Source organism: Triturus cristatus, chromosome 6 (assembly GCF_964204655.1).
Source record: "Triturus cristatus chromosome 6, aTriCri1.1, whole genome shotgun sequence".
Taxonomy (NCBI): Eukaryota; Metazoa; Chordata; class Amphibia; order Caudata; family Salamandridae; genus Triturus; species Triturus cristatus.
In genome coordinates this window covers 1,460,288,623-1,460,305,138 of record NC_140589.1, presented here as the reverse complement: position 1 = coordinate 1,460,305,138, position 16,516 = coordinate 1,460,288,623, and the positions used below count along the sequence as shown (strand labels likewise).

The 16,516-nt window shown below is 45.4% G+C and overlaps 1 protein-coding gene across 1 annotated transcript in view; it reads left to right on the top strand.

Annotated features, from left to right (window-relative positions):
* The first annotated feature begins 3,511 nt into the window (after positions 1 to 3,511).
* The window catches only part of SLC1A4 (solute carrier family 1 member 4), a 300,968-nt gene continuing 287,963 nt past the window's right edge, over positions 3,512 to 16,516 (top strand). Inside the window, exon 1 of the mRNA XM_085612523.1 lies at positions 3,512 to 4,178. Coding sequence (XP_085468649.1) covers positions 3,646 to 4,178 — 533 coding nt within the window. The 5' untranslated portion in view covers positions 3,512 to 3,645. The remainder of the gene's footprint in view (positions 4,179 to 16,516) is intronic.

Sequence of the window (16,516 nt, the reverse complement as noted above, 5' to 3'; positions counted from 1 at the left end):
CAAGGATCATGGCCAAAGGGAGAGTCTATGTTCTCTACGCCCAAACCAGTGATTAAGGTCAGAAAGAGTAGGGTGAAGTTGGACGATGGTGGAAAAAGGACAAAATGCTTATAGTTCCATTTATTTCTAGGGAATAGAAAAGCATGGGAGTTGGCACTGAATGTAACAAAGATGCCACGAATAAGAAGGGATCTAGTGAGAGGAGTTTCTCATCGAGTCAAAAAAAATGCTGACGAGATTCCAGGATTTTGTATTGAGCAAATAGTAAATCTGGTAAACAATGTATGTTTTGCTATTTGTGCTTTCCGTATAGTTAATTTTTGATTTTGTATTGAGCAAATCGGAATTCTGGCCAACAAAGTATGTTTTGCTATTTGTGTCATTTGTCTGTAATGAATTTTTATTTTTGGAGCATTTGTATAAGGGGGTGGTGTGTTGAGTCTTTCTAATGGTTAGAGTTAATGGTGCATATTTCGTTGTCTTAGATTGTTTTAATGTCATTCTTTGTAACCAGTAATGTATATAATGTGTGGAGGCCAGGGTAGCAGTTAAAGAAAAGGTGGTTGTGATTGGAGAGAGAGCTGTTCCTCCTTTGCTCGTCCTGTTTGTACTTGTACATAAAGAAGTTAGACCTACAAGAAAAGTAACATTCTTTAACTATGGCACAGGGCAGACAGGCTTCACCTACGGCAATCTATAAAGCACCCCACCTGTAAAATGAGAGTGAAAGAGAGACCCTTTTAGTGGCTCAATTGCATAACATGAAACATGGAAACTTGGGATCCACCTCCGTTCGCCACTTGAGTGATCCTAATTTGCCTGTGCCTAATTTTCCTTGATCATCACACCTGAGAGCACCATGAAATACATAAATTCTAATAAATGGCACTTAATGCAGTGATTGCGTACTGAAGTGAAACGCTCCCGCAACTTCAAGATACACTTTTTTTTAGATCACTTCCTTCTGTGACCATTTTCGCACAGGCACCCACATTAGAAACTGTACCAGTCAACAGTCTCGCTCTCAGCCTCACTTTCTCTTTAAAATGTCAGACGCCACCACAGGATGATGCAACATAAGCTGAAGCAGCAGCGGAGGCTACAGGCATCGGTGCTGCTCTAATGCCCACTACCACCTCCGCGGCCCACTGTCATTAAACATTCGGACAGCGGCATTAATGGAAGGAGATAACACTCAAGGGGCTGCGGAGCGTTCATAAGGAAGTGGGCTCTTCTGATAAATGGTGTTTGTGTGTAGGTTTCACTTAAATACCTGCGGTCTCTAGTGGAAGTCTGTTTGACAGCATTTACTACATTAGTCTCTTTCGGGCAGTGCAAAGTCACTGCTCGGAGGAAGAGCAGAAGTTGGTTATGAATCAGATAAAATTGGTAAAAACAGTGTCGATTTGGACAGAGAAAATGCCACAGACAATAATAAAAGTGACCCCATTAGTGATTTCAAGCTATTCGACAGCTAAAAAAAGTTGCCCATGTTTGTAAATTGGTGCCGTTTTGTACTTGTATAAGACATATTATATAATTGTTCTGCCAGGTGTGGGAGACCTTGCAGGCATATATTTGAGCATACTGTCTGCAAGCAGGGGAATTCAACAATAAAAACCAGCCCAGCAGTCTAAAAAAACCTGTCCAAACAGTGGCCTGTCAGACCAGCCGTCAGGGACTGCCTGCTAGCGCTGGGTGAAAAATATCAACATGCACATAGGCTAACAAAAATTTACCATTATGCTGGGGGGGGGGGGTGGCAAATAAACACATGTAGAACTGTTCTAAATGTGTGTGATTATCTGTTCTACTAGAACACATTATCTAACAACATTCTCACTTGACAAATCAATTATATCTTTAAAGGGCATGGTCGCCTACCATACATCTACAGTGCGCCTGAGTACTTTAAGGGACAGACGCAGCAAATAGCTCATTTTTACACGTTTTCTTCATGGGAGCTGTGTCACGCTGAATAAAGAAACTAAGGGCATGTCTAAACTCACTAGGTGTGCAGCAGTTGTGACAATACATCAGCACAAGGCACAAACGGCATTTGATGCTATCTAGGCGCTGCGGGTTTGGGACTTATCAATGGGGATGTGCCGCCTTCCTGGGCAGGCAGAGAAGCATCAGCAGGCGGGGCAACTGATCCTTTGGCCTGGAGAATCCCACGAAGTAGGCGGGCCAGGGGTGGCTCGACAGTAGTGAACGCCCTCTGTAGGAGGGCTTTCCCTTCCTGAGCCCCTCTGGGAGGCGGAGAGTCTGGGTTGCATCAGCGTGGCTCGTAGTATTGACTGGCGCTCTTCTCCGGAGCACACAGCACTGGACTGCACATCTCCTGGCACTCCCTGGCTACGCGGTCCAGTGCACTGACGACTACATAGCACCAGCGCAAGGCATCTACAACTATTGCCTTCCACCCCCGACAGCGGCAGCGAGACTCCCAGCACAAGCTTGCACAAAGCTTGTCTGCCCACTGCAAGAGAGGTCTCTGCAAGCCACCAAAAAGAGCTCATCCTCCCGCACCCCCCTGCGATCACCACGGAAACGCCCCGGCAGCGCATACATATATAGCGGCCACCAGCACACCCTTACAAAAACTGCATGCCCTAAGAGAGACCTCTTCACGCCCATGCATCTTCCTGGCACTGATTGGCAGGTTCCTTAAAGCCCCAACAGAATCCCACACCCACGTAAAATCTCCTGCTCCCTCTTCCTTCAGATCCTCCAGTACCTAACATCTTTTAAAAAGCTGACATTCTCTCAGACCCCAGCACACTCCTAACATTGACAGGTCCATGTGAGTCCCAGTAGATTCTTCTGTACACCCCAAATTAAACCTCCGATATCCACGGAGAAGGCCCACTTCACTTACTTTAAGCTGGGCTACCGCCTCTAAAAATTCCCCTGCATTCACTTACAGTATCGGATGCATGTTGCCAATACAGAGGACCCTTCGCACGCCATTGAGAACACCTTAGCCTTAATTCCCAACGAAGTTCATTGCCCATCCTTATCGATAACTTTTTGCACATACTTTCGAGACGCCCCTGCATATATTTCAAAGAGGCCTCTCAAATACTTGTTAGGCGAGGCCCAATCACAACCCCACCGAGACGATTTCCATACACCTCAGAAATGTCACTCATCTGAAAACACATTCCCTCTTTGAGGCCCAAATACATGCCCTCTGAGAACCCCAACATATCCCTACAGAGACACTGCACACCCCTAAAGAAGAGAGGCACCTGAACACTGACTCCGAGGGGCCTCCGCGGATCTCTTTGAAGTCTTGACTCCCTTCTTCAGACAGGACCTTTCACCCGCTTCAGAGCCCCTTGTCACACATTCGCTGACATCCACCATACAAACAGCTCCCTCACATTCACCTGTCCCCTGAAAACTCCTCAGAGTGCTCCCCCCCCCCCCCCCCCCCCCATTGCAGACACCTGAGGAAGCTCCCTGGAGGGCCCAACTGACTACCGTTACCTCAGAAAGCCCCATCCAGGCCTAACCCCGAGGAGACCAATCACGCCGCCCCTACGCCTCTCATAACCTCTTACAGCCCGCATCCCTGCGGATACCCTGAGTGCTCCGCCGCGCAGCACTTGGGAAGCCCCTCTGTCAGCCCGCGGGCACATGGAGAAGAGGCTGGAGATGAACGGTCACGCCGCTGCCGAGCCCGACAGTTCCTCCTCTCACGCCTTGGTACGAGATGAGCGACCGACCTCCGGGGGCTGCTGGCGGCGGCGCTGCCTCCCCTTCCTGAGACGGAATACCATCGTGATCCTGACGGTGTCCGGGGTGCTGGTGGGCATGGGCCTGGGCGCGGGGGTGCGCGGCATGCACCTGTCCCGGGCGCAGATGGCGCACTTCTCCTTCCCCGGCGAGCTGCTGCTGCGCATGCTGCGGATGATCATCCTGCCCCTAGTGGTGTGCAGCCTGGTCTCCGGCGCCGCCAGCCTCGACACCCGCTCCCTGGGCCGGCTGGGGGCCATCGCGGTGGGCTACTTCCTGGGGACTACCCTACTGGCCTCAGCCCTGGCCATCGCCCTGGGGTTCATCATCCGGCCTGGGGCAGGTGCCGCCGCCCTCAACTCTAACACCCTGGGACTGGAGGACACGGTGCCCACCAGAAAGGAAACCGTCGACTCCTTCCTCGACCTCATCAGGTAACCCCTGTTTAATTCTTTATTCTGTCACATAATATGACTTGCGAATCACAATCTGCGATTCAAAAGTGTGCTTACTTGTGGGGCTGGGTGTGAACACTGGATCAGAGGGAGAAAGAAGCCAAGGAGAGTGAAAAGGTGGCGCAGAAGAAGTACTAGTATTACATTCAAATAAACAACCAAAAAGAGGGAATCTGAAAAAGATCTTGTGTGGTAGGCAAAAATAAGTAGTTTTAACCTGAACTTGTGAGCGATTCAGTATGAGCACTTCAAAATTCTGCCACTAATTTTGCTTAACTTTTTTCTGCAGTTTGAGCATTTTCAAACAAAATGAATTGGCTGTCTGTAAATATCTTGTTAATCGACTGGCTGCATCTGCTCATCAAAAACCTAGGACACTATGCACGAAAATTAAAACTAAACGTTAGGCCATCTAGACATCATGCCTTACTGCAACTCCTAGTGGACTGTGCTTCTCAAAACACTGAAGTAAAACACAGGGAAATTCACGCTTTTATGTAACTGTAGTAGACAGTGAAAAATGTCTTAGTTATCGTAACAGAAATGTTCAATTCTATTAAAGCGAGGATTACGCTATCCTTTCTTCACTTTATTCAATAGCAGCCATTTCAGAACTTTATTACAACAAACTACTATTCCCATGAAGCCTTTGGAATGAAGCAAAAACAGTAACATCCAATGGAGGAACAGCTCCATGTTACAGCCAATTAGGCATCAGCAGCCCACAATATAGTCCATCATCTGTGTTCCCTCGGCCTCTTTCGTCGCGAGTCATGCCAGTACTCTGTCCTCACCCGTCCTGTTTACCCATGTACGTCCCAATTAAGAGAGCGTAATTTTAGTTGGATAATATGACTAATTGTAACAACCTGCGGAAAAACAGCAGTTACGTCCAGAGAACATTGAAAGCATACAATATTCACATAATAGGCTGAAGTGAGCATAATAAAACTCAATACTTACTTTTGACGGGGAGGGTCTTCAGTTTATATCTTACTGGGTGGGATAATCCTCGCCTCCGAGTCCTTAATAGAATTGAAATTTTTCATTACTATTGCTAGGAAATCTTTGATTCTATGTTGGGACCGGAGGCAAGGATTATTCTAGTCCAAAGCTTGCTCACTACCGGATGAGCCATATTCAACATCATCTTGAAATAAAATCTCTTAATCGTAGACTCCGAAGACCAGTCTGCCGCATTCATGATCTCCTTCAAGCGAAATCCAAACTGAAAGCCTTTGAGGCCGTGGCACCGCATTCAGAATGCTCACCAAATAGGGACAGGTCAGTACCGGCCTCCTGCATCACTCACGTCACCCATCGAGCAATAGTGAGGGAAGATACCGCCTTATGCGTTTTCCGCAGGGCAATGAGGAGTTGACGTTCACCTGGATGGCGAAATTCCGCAGACTTCTTCTTGTATGCCTTTTGGCATTGCACCTCACACAGTTTTGGGAACTCTGGAAACGCCAGATACAAAATGACCCTGATATTACACTTCGTCCTTCTACTTACAGTGAATGATACCCCAGAAGATGAGAAGGTCCTGCCTGAAATGTCCAAGGCACGCACATCCGAAACCCTTCAACAAGATACCAGGCAGAGTAGCATAGCCAGCTTAGCTGACAATTCCTTTCTGGACAAGAAACAGGTTGCCAGGGAAAAAACAAGTTCAACACTTGGTTGGTGTCCCAAAGTGAAGAGTAACGTGGTTCCGGGGTAAGGGATAGCCTGATCTCCAGAAGGAGTCTACACACTGACAGGTGTTCCCCCACAGGGGAGCCCTCCACCGACATATGTCCAGCCGAAATAGCTGAGCGAAAGGTAATAATAATGTGATATGCCAGTCCGTCCATGACCATGCTACTAGAAAATTAAGGACGTGAACTACATCAGCAGCCACGGGATCGAGACTCCGTCTCAAACACCAACGGGTCCACCGGATCCAGGTGGATCTATAACACTTAGTTGTACTGCCGGCGCACGCTTTTGACAAGAAAGTGTCAGCTTAGCACAAAAAGGCCAGGAACCGACCATGGTCCCCTGTAATCTGTCACACCATTAGTGAGAGTGAACCGTTCAGAACCATCTGGTGAGGAACCTGATCTGGATTAAGGAAAAGCGATGGAAACAGGGGGAGTTGGATTGGAGAATCCCAAGAAAGCTCCAGTAGAACCGTAAACCAAGCTTGAGACTTTTAGATTGGAGTAACCATTACCAGAACGGGTTGTTGGCGTCTGACCTGGGCAGATGCTCGCATTATCATTGCGAAGGGGGAAATGCATATCTAGATTCCTGACTCCAGACTTGGAGAAACGTGTCCGCAGCTGCAGCCAACGTGTCAGTTCTTGAGCTGAAAAACATGGGTAGCTGGTGGTTCAACCTGGACGCAAACAGGTCCACTAAGAATGGGCCCCACCAATCCTGAAGATCCGTGAAGATCTCAAGGTGTAGCTTCCACAGGCTGGAGTCCCGGAAATGTAGCAATTGGTAATCTGGCACGTGTTTTGCCTGACCAGGTAGGTACTCTGCCATGACCGATATTTAACGGTCCAGGTAATACTACCAAAGACTGGTTGCAAGGTTGGAAAGAGTCTTGGACCGAGTGCCTTGATATAGCGGACTGCAGAGACGTTATCCATTTTCAGGAGCACACACAACTGAATCAAGTCCTTGGTCCAACAGCGGACCGTAAAGGAACTGTCTAAAAGTTCCAGACAGTTTATATGTAACTTCTGTTTATTTGAACACCACAAACTTCCGGTGGAGAAATCTACACATCGAGATCCCTAGCCTAACAGCTGGCTTCAGAATATATCACAAGGTCTGGGATGGATAGCCACCATCAGATTTCTCTCAGTGCCTTATCAGAAAGGGTGACCATTTAAGAGTACACAAGGCCCTTGCGCAAATGGGTGGCCTTCAGACGCAGTAAGGCCTGATGGTGTAGGGGGCCGGGAAAGATGGCCTGGATGGAGGAAGAGAGAAGATCCACCAGCCGAGCAATCTGTTGTAGCGAGACCCGTTATCTGACCAGCATACCCTGCTACACTGGACTGATCTTCGTCAACTTCCGAGGTGGAAGACTCAGGGTGGCTTTGGTTAAGACCCACAGCTGACGTCATACTACTGAGCTGCACACCATCTATTGCTCAATGACTGGTGGTTTGAGAGGTTCAAACACCCAGCTTATGCAGTGGAGATGTGGGTAATGGGTCAAGACTGTCTCCCACACTTGTTGTATGGCAGCGATCTGCCGGGCTCTTTACCCGCTTCTACTTGAGTGGTGCTGACTTTTTGGAGAGCAGCACAAAAGCTGCAAGATGGGCTAACAGGCTCATATTGGAGACCCTGCTACGGAAGGGGACCAGACTTTCCCAAGTGTCCACGCTCTGCGACATTGCCAAATGGAACACCATAGGCATAACAACGCTAGGAGACCTGCTCACAAATGGAACTATTAAGTCCTTCACGGAGCTGCAGGTGGAGTATCAAATGCAAGATTGTCCATTTCCTTCAGCTTCGGCATCCACTCACACCGTACCTGCCACCTGTTGCTGGAATACCGGCATATTCACTCCCTGGATGCGAAAATCGTACTCACAGATATTAAAGCCCGTAAACTCAGTTCTCTACCAAACACTGGTCCATCATCAAGCATACGTATTGCTAAAAGTAAGGGAGGAGCGATCCTGGGACCTTGGGCAGCTAGAGGACGAGAACTGGAGGGAAGCCATAGCCGCCCCCAAGTAAGTGCTCACTAATATGACAGGAGGCAGAGTGGGAAGTTAATTATAGCCTTCATGTTGTGAAAGAAAGACATGCGCTACTAGTTAGCTACTGTAAAAACCAGTTTGATTGAATTAGTGTGTACATGAAATGACAAGGGAGGCGAGACGCCTCATTTGTTAGGACTGGGACAAGAAGGACTCCTTATCAGGGTAATGAAGATACAGGTAAGTAAGAGTTCATTACTGGAGCAGTCAGTTCATAAGATGTCTGTGAAAAAATGAGGAATTCCAAGAGAGACTTTTCTGTACATTGCATTGTAGAATCTAGGGCCAGATGTACGAACATTCCATTTTGCAAGTCGCAAATTGTTGCGTTTTGCGACTCACAAAATGGAATGTATAACAGTGTCTCAGACACTGTTCGCGATTCCTAATGGTGTTGCTAAAGACCTACCTCATTAATATTAATGAGGTAGTTCGCAATTCACGACCTCTTAGGAATCTCACATATCACAGGGTTGGTGGCCTGCTGGGGAAAGCAGACCACCATGTCTGTGTTTGCTTTTTGAATATAGCAACTCTTTTTTTCAAATGCAGCCCGTTTCCTTAAAGGAAAACGGGATGCATTTAAAAGAAAAAATTAAACGTTTTCTTTTCATTTTTTAAAGGCAGGCAGTGGACGGACCACTGCCTGCTCTTAAAAAATATTTTTGCATACATTCACAACAGGCCCGGTTCTAGCGGGTGGGCCGGGTGGGCCAGGCCCACCCAAACAGGAGCCTTGGCCCTCACAGTGAGGGCTTGAAGGCAGGCGCGCAACGACATTGGGCTCAAAGTGCTTCAACAGCCACCCCCACTCGTGTGTGTGCGCCCGGGCCGAGACAGCTTCCCGGGCCCGCGCACACTGACCGTTTTAGAGATTATCGCAGCCGCACCCGAGTACTTCACAGGTCTTTAATCCCTTCAGCGCGGCGCGGATTACCGCGCCGTGCTGAAGGTTCCGTGCGTGGGCAGGGCCGTGATGGAGCGGTTCCGTCATGCGCTCAGCGCAACCGACGCGCATGACGGAACCGCTCCGTCACTCGCATCGAAGGGGTTAAAAGACCATTTACATGTTAATGAGGCTTTGTTTATGTTTTTCACCCCTTCATCCCTACTAGGGGCATGGCGAAAGGCGACAAATCCTTTCTTTGGCACTGGTAACCTTTGCCTACTGTCCTGCTGCGTGGATATTTCATTTTCTATGCAGCGCAGGAGAAAAGTTTGTTTATTCCTATTCACCTTTCCCAACCCCTGCAGCTGCTTATCACACCAGGCTGTGACACAAAGTTTGACTAATGGAGTAGGTAAGAGAATGTGTTACTATTTGTTTTTCTTTTTTAAATCTGCACAGGCCCAGCAGGGCACATCCTTCTTGTGTGCTTCAAATAACAGTTTTTATCATTATCATGGCTGATGCAGGACAACAATAAGACAATACAAAATGCCCAGATAACGTTGGTGATAAATGATACTGTTGGAGAGCAATCAATTGTCTGTTAGTAGTTTTTAAATGCAGATGAACTGTATTTTATGTGGAAGCTCAGTGGGTTACTGCCTTTGTCACAGAGATCCTTGTGTTACTTGCAGTTCAGAAGTTACAATCCTAATATAGGACAGTGACCAATGAACTGGCATCAAAGAGCTGCATGCAAACATGAATGGTATAGTTAGAACTTCGCTTTTTTTGTTTTGTGATATAGTTAGAACTTCCTCAGTCTTTCATTATTCTAATGTTGCTAAAATGAGTATGTTTGGGCAGATATACATTTTTGTCAATAAAGCTGACCCCCATGGAATACTCTTTAAATCCTAAGGTTGTGTTTCCCCATACCAAACCCTCTTAAAATATCCGGTCCACCAGTATGTATGACATGTGATTCCTACACCTTGCAATCCTCATTGGTTTATGTGACATTCCCTGTAGACTGATTTAAATACTTGTATGATTCATTGTCTCTGTATAATGTGTGCGTGGTGTAAAGTACTGACACACGCTACACTGATATGAGTAGCGCTATACAACAAATAAAATGCATATGGGATACGTAAAGATGAGGGGCACTGTTGGGGGGTGGCAGTGAGGGAATCCGAGGAGGAGATAGTAAGAGGGGCTATGGAGCGATGAGGGGCACTGTTGGAGGGTGGCAGTGAGGGAATCCGAGGAAGAGGTCATGGGGTGGAGGGGAGAGCTAGGGAGAGATGAGGGGCACTGGTGGAGGGTGGTAGTGAGGGAGTCTGAGGAGGAGGTCATGAGGGGTAGGGGCTACAGAGAGATGAGGGGCACTGGTTGAGGGTGGCAGTGAGGGAATCCGAGGAGGAGGTCATAAGGGGGAGGGGCTATGGGGAGATGAGGGGCACTTGTGGCGTGTGGCAGTGAGGGAATCCGAGGAGGAGGTCAATAGGGGGGGCCATGGAGGGATGAGGGGCACTGTTGGAAGGTGGTAGTAAAGGTATTTACAGAGAAAGAGGTTATTGGTGCGGCACCAAAAAAGACTCTCGCATCAGCGCTGAAGTCGGCCCTGTCATGGCCTTTCTGTTTTTGTTTATTTAATTAGCAGTCGCGTCATAAGGGCTACTGTGGAACATACTTTAAAGTGCGTGCTAATTATATTTACTGCTATATTCAATGTTTTAAGTTTGAATGGGATTTTACTAATGTTTTTACCGGGAAAAATGAAAGTGGAGCCCGATGGTGCCTGATATAGGGCTGGGGCCCAAGGTCAGCTGTGAGATAAGGTGCACTAGAGAGGAGTAGTGGATAATCAAGCCTGTAAGGGAGTGCGTTGCAGAGTCCGGGTCAGCTGGAGGTAGTATTGAAGAGGGATTCTCCCTGGGGCTCGCACAGAGGGAGCCCGAGAAGTGTCACTTGCCTGATACCTACCACCTCAGAAACCTCCTCTTCCCATCAAAGGAACATGACATGGAAAAAAACACTTTTTGAGAGTGATAATATTTAGAAAGAGATTTGGAAAAGATTGTGTTTTACTGGGCCTTGTAAGACTAAGAAGAGATAAAGGAGGGCTCTGAAGCAGGCCTGCCTAGACATATATGCGACAAAACAAGCCTGCAGTGGCCCACCCAAATGCACCCTTGGCCCACCCAAATAAAAATTCCTGGAGCCGGGCCTGATTCACAACCTTGCCGTTTGCGACTGGTGTACCATACATCAGTGCGACTCGCTATTAGGAAGCAATGCCTATGGCACACCCCTTCCAAATAGTGACTCGCAAATCCTATTTTGCGAATCGGTAATAGGTTACTGACTCGCAAAACAGGGTTTGTACATACCACAACCCTTTTTAGCGTTCGCAAGCGGGACGATTTCCCGTTGGCGACTGCTAAAAAGGGTCGTACATCTGGCCCTAAGTCATTTTCCTCATCGAACAAGCAGAGGGTATAATTGTCTAATATTTTTCAGGGACTGCTCAGAAAAGGAAATAGTTTATATAATTCAGTGTCTGCTCTTAAACACTATTTACGTTTTGTTTTGGGATACTTGGATTCCCTTTTCAGGTGTGCGCATGTATTGTTTCCCAATGTACTAGTCCATCAACTCTGGGGAATACGAATTACCAGTAGTTTTATGCTGTAGAGTTCACTTTATCTTTCTTCATCATTCACTTATCGGTGGATTAGTACAGGAGTACTACACGGATGAGTAAAAAATACATTGCACCGCTGCTTAATGTTTCTGTCTGTTGTACAAGGGTCGAGTGGATGATTCAAGTCATTCGACCTGCAGGGCTGGTAACATTTTAAAGAGTTTTCGAGGTCTATCGAATGTGTTTGCTGTGCGTGATTTGCTAAAAGTAAAGTGTGTTCTTCGAGTGAGCAATGTACAAAAAGCATGCACACGTAGCACACATGTAATCTCAGAGTGGGTTTCTTTCTACAAGTAGATATTCCAAGGGAGTGTCAGAGAGAGATGTAAAGGAAATGCAATGTAAATTGAGTTTCCTCCTCCAGAATTCTCATGTTTGCGACTTTTTTTGGTACGTATATGTAATGTGCATATGTTAGGACAGAGGCAAACAGTACCCTAAACAGATGTGACTATCTAACTTTTTGTGAAAGAGATGGACTTTTCCTATGAGGTGCGGGGCATAAACGAATTAGGATTTAAGACTGTTTTGCTGATAATTCAGAACTGTCATTGCTGTCATTGAAAACGTTAGTATCGGGCAGAAGCAAATATAGTGAAAATATGTAGTCACCGTGTTTGTCAGCCTTATTGGTAAAATACACATTTTAGTGGTTATTTCAAATTGGCAATAGGGTTGAGAACCAGACCTAAAATGTTTGCGTGCCCGGTTTTCACTTTGCCCATTCCAGGTGATTAAATACAATTGCGCGCCCTTGCTGAGTTACACTCGAACACTGTCTTTCTGGTTCTGACTAGCGACTTGCACAGGCAGAACAGTGCCGTAGGGGTAGGCTGCACACGTTTGGAAAGACTTCGTTTGAACATTAATCTCCTTTTATAAAAACCCTCAAAAGTAGCCATTGGTACAAAAACCAACCCGAACTGTGCTCAAACATTATTTAACCAGGCACTTATCGTGTTCCATAATAATATCGCACTCAGAACGGGGCCTTTAATATCTTGATCAAGTTTTTTTCCCAACACATTTATAGAGTTGTTGATACGTGTTTCATGTTACGTATATTAAGAGTAAAGACCTAAAATTTAAATAGTTCTCAAAAATTAAACACGCACCAAAATGTGAAGTATATGACATTTTTTGTGCGGTTACTACCTTTTGTACTTTTTTTTTAATTAAGTGAACAATTGTATAATGAGTTGTATTTATATTTTTGGGAACGTGATCTTTTTGTCATCATGCATTCATTGTGAGTTTTTCTTTAGCCTGGAATTAATTAAATACACACACATACCTATCTGTTGGGCACTTCTAAGAATGTAATAAAAGCCATCGCGCAGATTAGTTCTGACTCCCGGTCAGAGGTGGTGATGCGAACCACTTAATGTGAGAAAAAAGTTCACCCAGAGCTGGGTGACCTGCTGTGGGAAAAATGTAATCATACCCTCAGTTCAACCACAGAAGTCAGCAGGATTTAAAATAAGCCCCTGATCCCTCAGGCGTGAGGCCCTGCACATGTTTTGAAGGGGAGAGTACTTTTCTGCTGCTCTTGGATATGTTGTCCTGTGGAAGACAAGAGGCTGCCTATCGCTCAACCCTGACTGCCTTGCCAGGCTCACTATTGGCTAGAATTATGAAGAATGTTTGTGTTCTCAAACGGCTCGATTTGCAGAATTGAGCTGCTTACAACTGCAAGAATGCCTTTTGTAATGTACAAAGCTCAAATTGCGACCGAATCGCAATTTGACTTTTGTGATTCGGTATTTGGAAGGCACTTGTTTAGGGCAACTGAAATGCGGTTGCAAAACATTTGCAATTTACCTTCAACTCAAAAGAAGGGAAGAAAATTGTTAAATATTTTTTTTAAAACAGGCAGTGGTCCCCAAAACCACTGCCTACTCATAAAAAATGAAATTAAAAGTTAAATTTTTTCTTTTTCCACGCATATCATTTTCCTTTGAGCAAATTGGGCTGCATTAAAAAAAAATAATTGCGTTATTGAAAAGCAGTCACAGACATGGTGGTCTGCTGACCCCAGCAGGCCACCATCCCTGTGTGGGTAGAGAATCCTAGTGGGTTGCAAATTGCGACCTACCTCATTAATATGCATGAGGTAGGTCTATTTGTGACCCACTAGGAATCACTAATGTAACTCTGAAAGATTTTCATACATTAGGAAAAGTGATTCTAATTGTGATTCACAGGAAATCGCAATTCAACTTAGAATTCCATTTATCATTGGAAAAAAGCTGCTGCAAGTATGGTGAATTTTCCGCAGCCTTATGTTTACATTCAGCAGTGAGAAAAGGGAAAGTCAGGGAAATGCAATGTGGCTGCTATAGAAAATGTTTGGCATACTCATGAAGTTGGAACTCTGTGGGTTTTCGCAAAGAATTTGCTTGGGCTTACCCATCATGGAATCACGTAAATATTTAAAAAAAATAAAAGGTTGGAGCAAAAGTGTTCCCAAGGTGGGAAAAGGCTCTAGAAGACCACAGTGTTTCGTGGAGATTTAGTGAACAGGTCTAGCTGCCTAAGAAACTTATTCCAAGTGGAGAAAAAAGACAAGCATTTGCAATGCAATAGGTCTTGCATTTGCGAGAGTTTGAGCTATTGGCATTGTAAATGACATTGCCTTTTATTTATGTGTTTTTAAAACCTGCAAGCGGTGCGTAAACACACAGTTTGTACTTCTAGTCCTTGCTCACCAGAAGCAAGGCTGGCAGTAACTGCACCTCATACTGCCAGCCTTACTTCTTGTGAGCAAGGACTAGAAGTACAAACTGCGTGTTTACGCACCGCTTGCAGTTTTTTAAAACAAGTGTAATTCCAACTAGGAGTCTCTTTTTGTACAATGCTAAGACTATCTGCCAACGGAGGATCAAAACATTACCCACAATGAATCCCACATAACACCAATATAAACTACCATGTTCAATAATATGCATAACGCCATTCAAGCTTAGTGCCAATTACTATATGTCAAAGGGGCTATCCAGTGCAATGCCAGAAGCAGCATTATATCAGGTGAGCGGCACGATATGCTAAGCACAGATTTTTAGCTTATTTATTTAAACCACACCCTTAATTACATCAACCACGTCCCTTGTAGAGACCCCCCAAGTTATTTCATTCCACTTAAAGCTCTGGTTAGAATACATTCTAGTGTATGTGATAGCATATGTTTCAGTCCTGCAAAAGCACATGCTATTTGATGAGTTTCAAGACCATCAACAAGTGCAGTTGGGTGTGGTGACACCAGGGCCCTTCCCATGGGCCTGAAATCCACTTCCTGTGGCTGCAACAAATGAGTAAAAAAAAGACAACATTTCTCTATCCATACTGAGGAAAAAAAGTTACTAAAAACAATTGGATGAAATATTTTGAAATAACTTCTGACACTGCATAGAATAGAGTGATCCAGGCAAATCACACACACTAAATACTTAGTTTAGTACAGAGGATTGAATACATAAAGGTAAAATTAGGCACAAATGCTTCGACTGACAGGTTAACAACTACACTTCAAAATGAGTGTTTAAACGATTAACGATTTAGAGACGGCCACAAACCTTCTTTGATGATGAAACGATCGAGAGACGTTCCTGGCAATGCAAATATTTATGTACAGGAGACATCATCCGTCCAGCCCCTCTCTGACTGTCTGATCTGATGTTGTCTCCATCCCGACCCTCTCAGTCCATGCCACTAGCTATCTCTCTTTCTCCTCATCCTGCTCCCTCAGGGTCATTCACCAACGGACCCACTTCTTTCCAATGGCTTCCCCTGTAGGTGTCCGTTTGACCTGCACATCATCTCTTAGTCACTTGCTGTTTCCTGATGTCTCCTCCTGCACTCCTGCTGCCTCATTCTTTGTCACTGACTGTCTGTGACAGTATCTGCGTGCCCTTCTTTACCATCTTGTCCTTTAACTTCCCATGATCCATTAATTCGGATTTCTGGTGATCTCATGACGATCTCTTTCTGCCTTGCACTCCAAATCCCTGCCACTGGCTGTCTCTTTCAGCCACTTCACACCATAACCCTTGTCAATAGGTGTCACTGCCTAACCTCCCCTCTCACTAGCTGTCTCTGTTTACTTCATGCACCACCAACCCCTACTACTGGGTGCGTTAGCTACACTGTACCTGTCTTTCCAACACTCTGAACCCTGTCAATTGCTGTTTACTAACATTATTTGTTTGCCTTCCCATTTACACAATCCTTTCCCCTGACTGGTGGTCTGTTTACATCATGACCAAGGCCACTAGAATTATGCGGCAGGAGAGGACCGGAAGGGTGGAGCATGATTGACTAAATTATGCAGCAATAAGAGGCAAATTATATTGCTGCGTGTGCTCTGATGCAAGCGCTGGTCCGCAGACAAGCGCTACAAAGTATGTTGAAATAATATCTGTCACAAATATGCATACCTTACGGCTGGTTTTAGCGTAAAGTCCACCAGAACTACCCAAGCAGCAACTTTTAATTTCTCATTAAAGGCCCTTCCTTGCATTGTTTTAGCCCTGGAACAATATCGTAGAGAATTACACAAAATGTCATTGAAAAAAATGTATTTGATATATTATTGTGATTTTTCCACGTTTTTATTTATTGTATTTTATTTAGCTGATGTATGTATGGATTGTAAAGTCTAGCTAATCGTAATGTAATATATAAAATATGTATTACACCTAAAACATTTTGCTGAATATTAAAAATAAGTTTTGCAGCATTGCACCGATTATTCGGAATTGGTGTTGACGAGTTGTGTGAATTGTTCAGCTTTTCATTGTGTGCAAACCCTGTTTAAGCATCTTTTGCCAGGGCTGGGTGCTGAGGCGGAGATCTGAGAGTAGGCTGATGACGTGTGAACGAGGTAGCAGAGAGGGGGTCCCAAGGAAGTGCTCAAATAATAGAGTCTGGATGTGAATGCTAACTT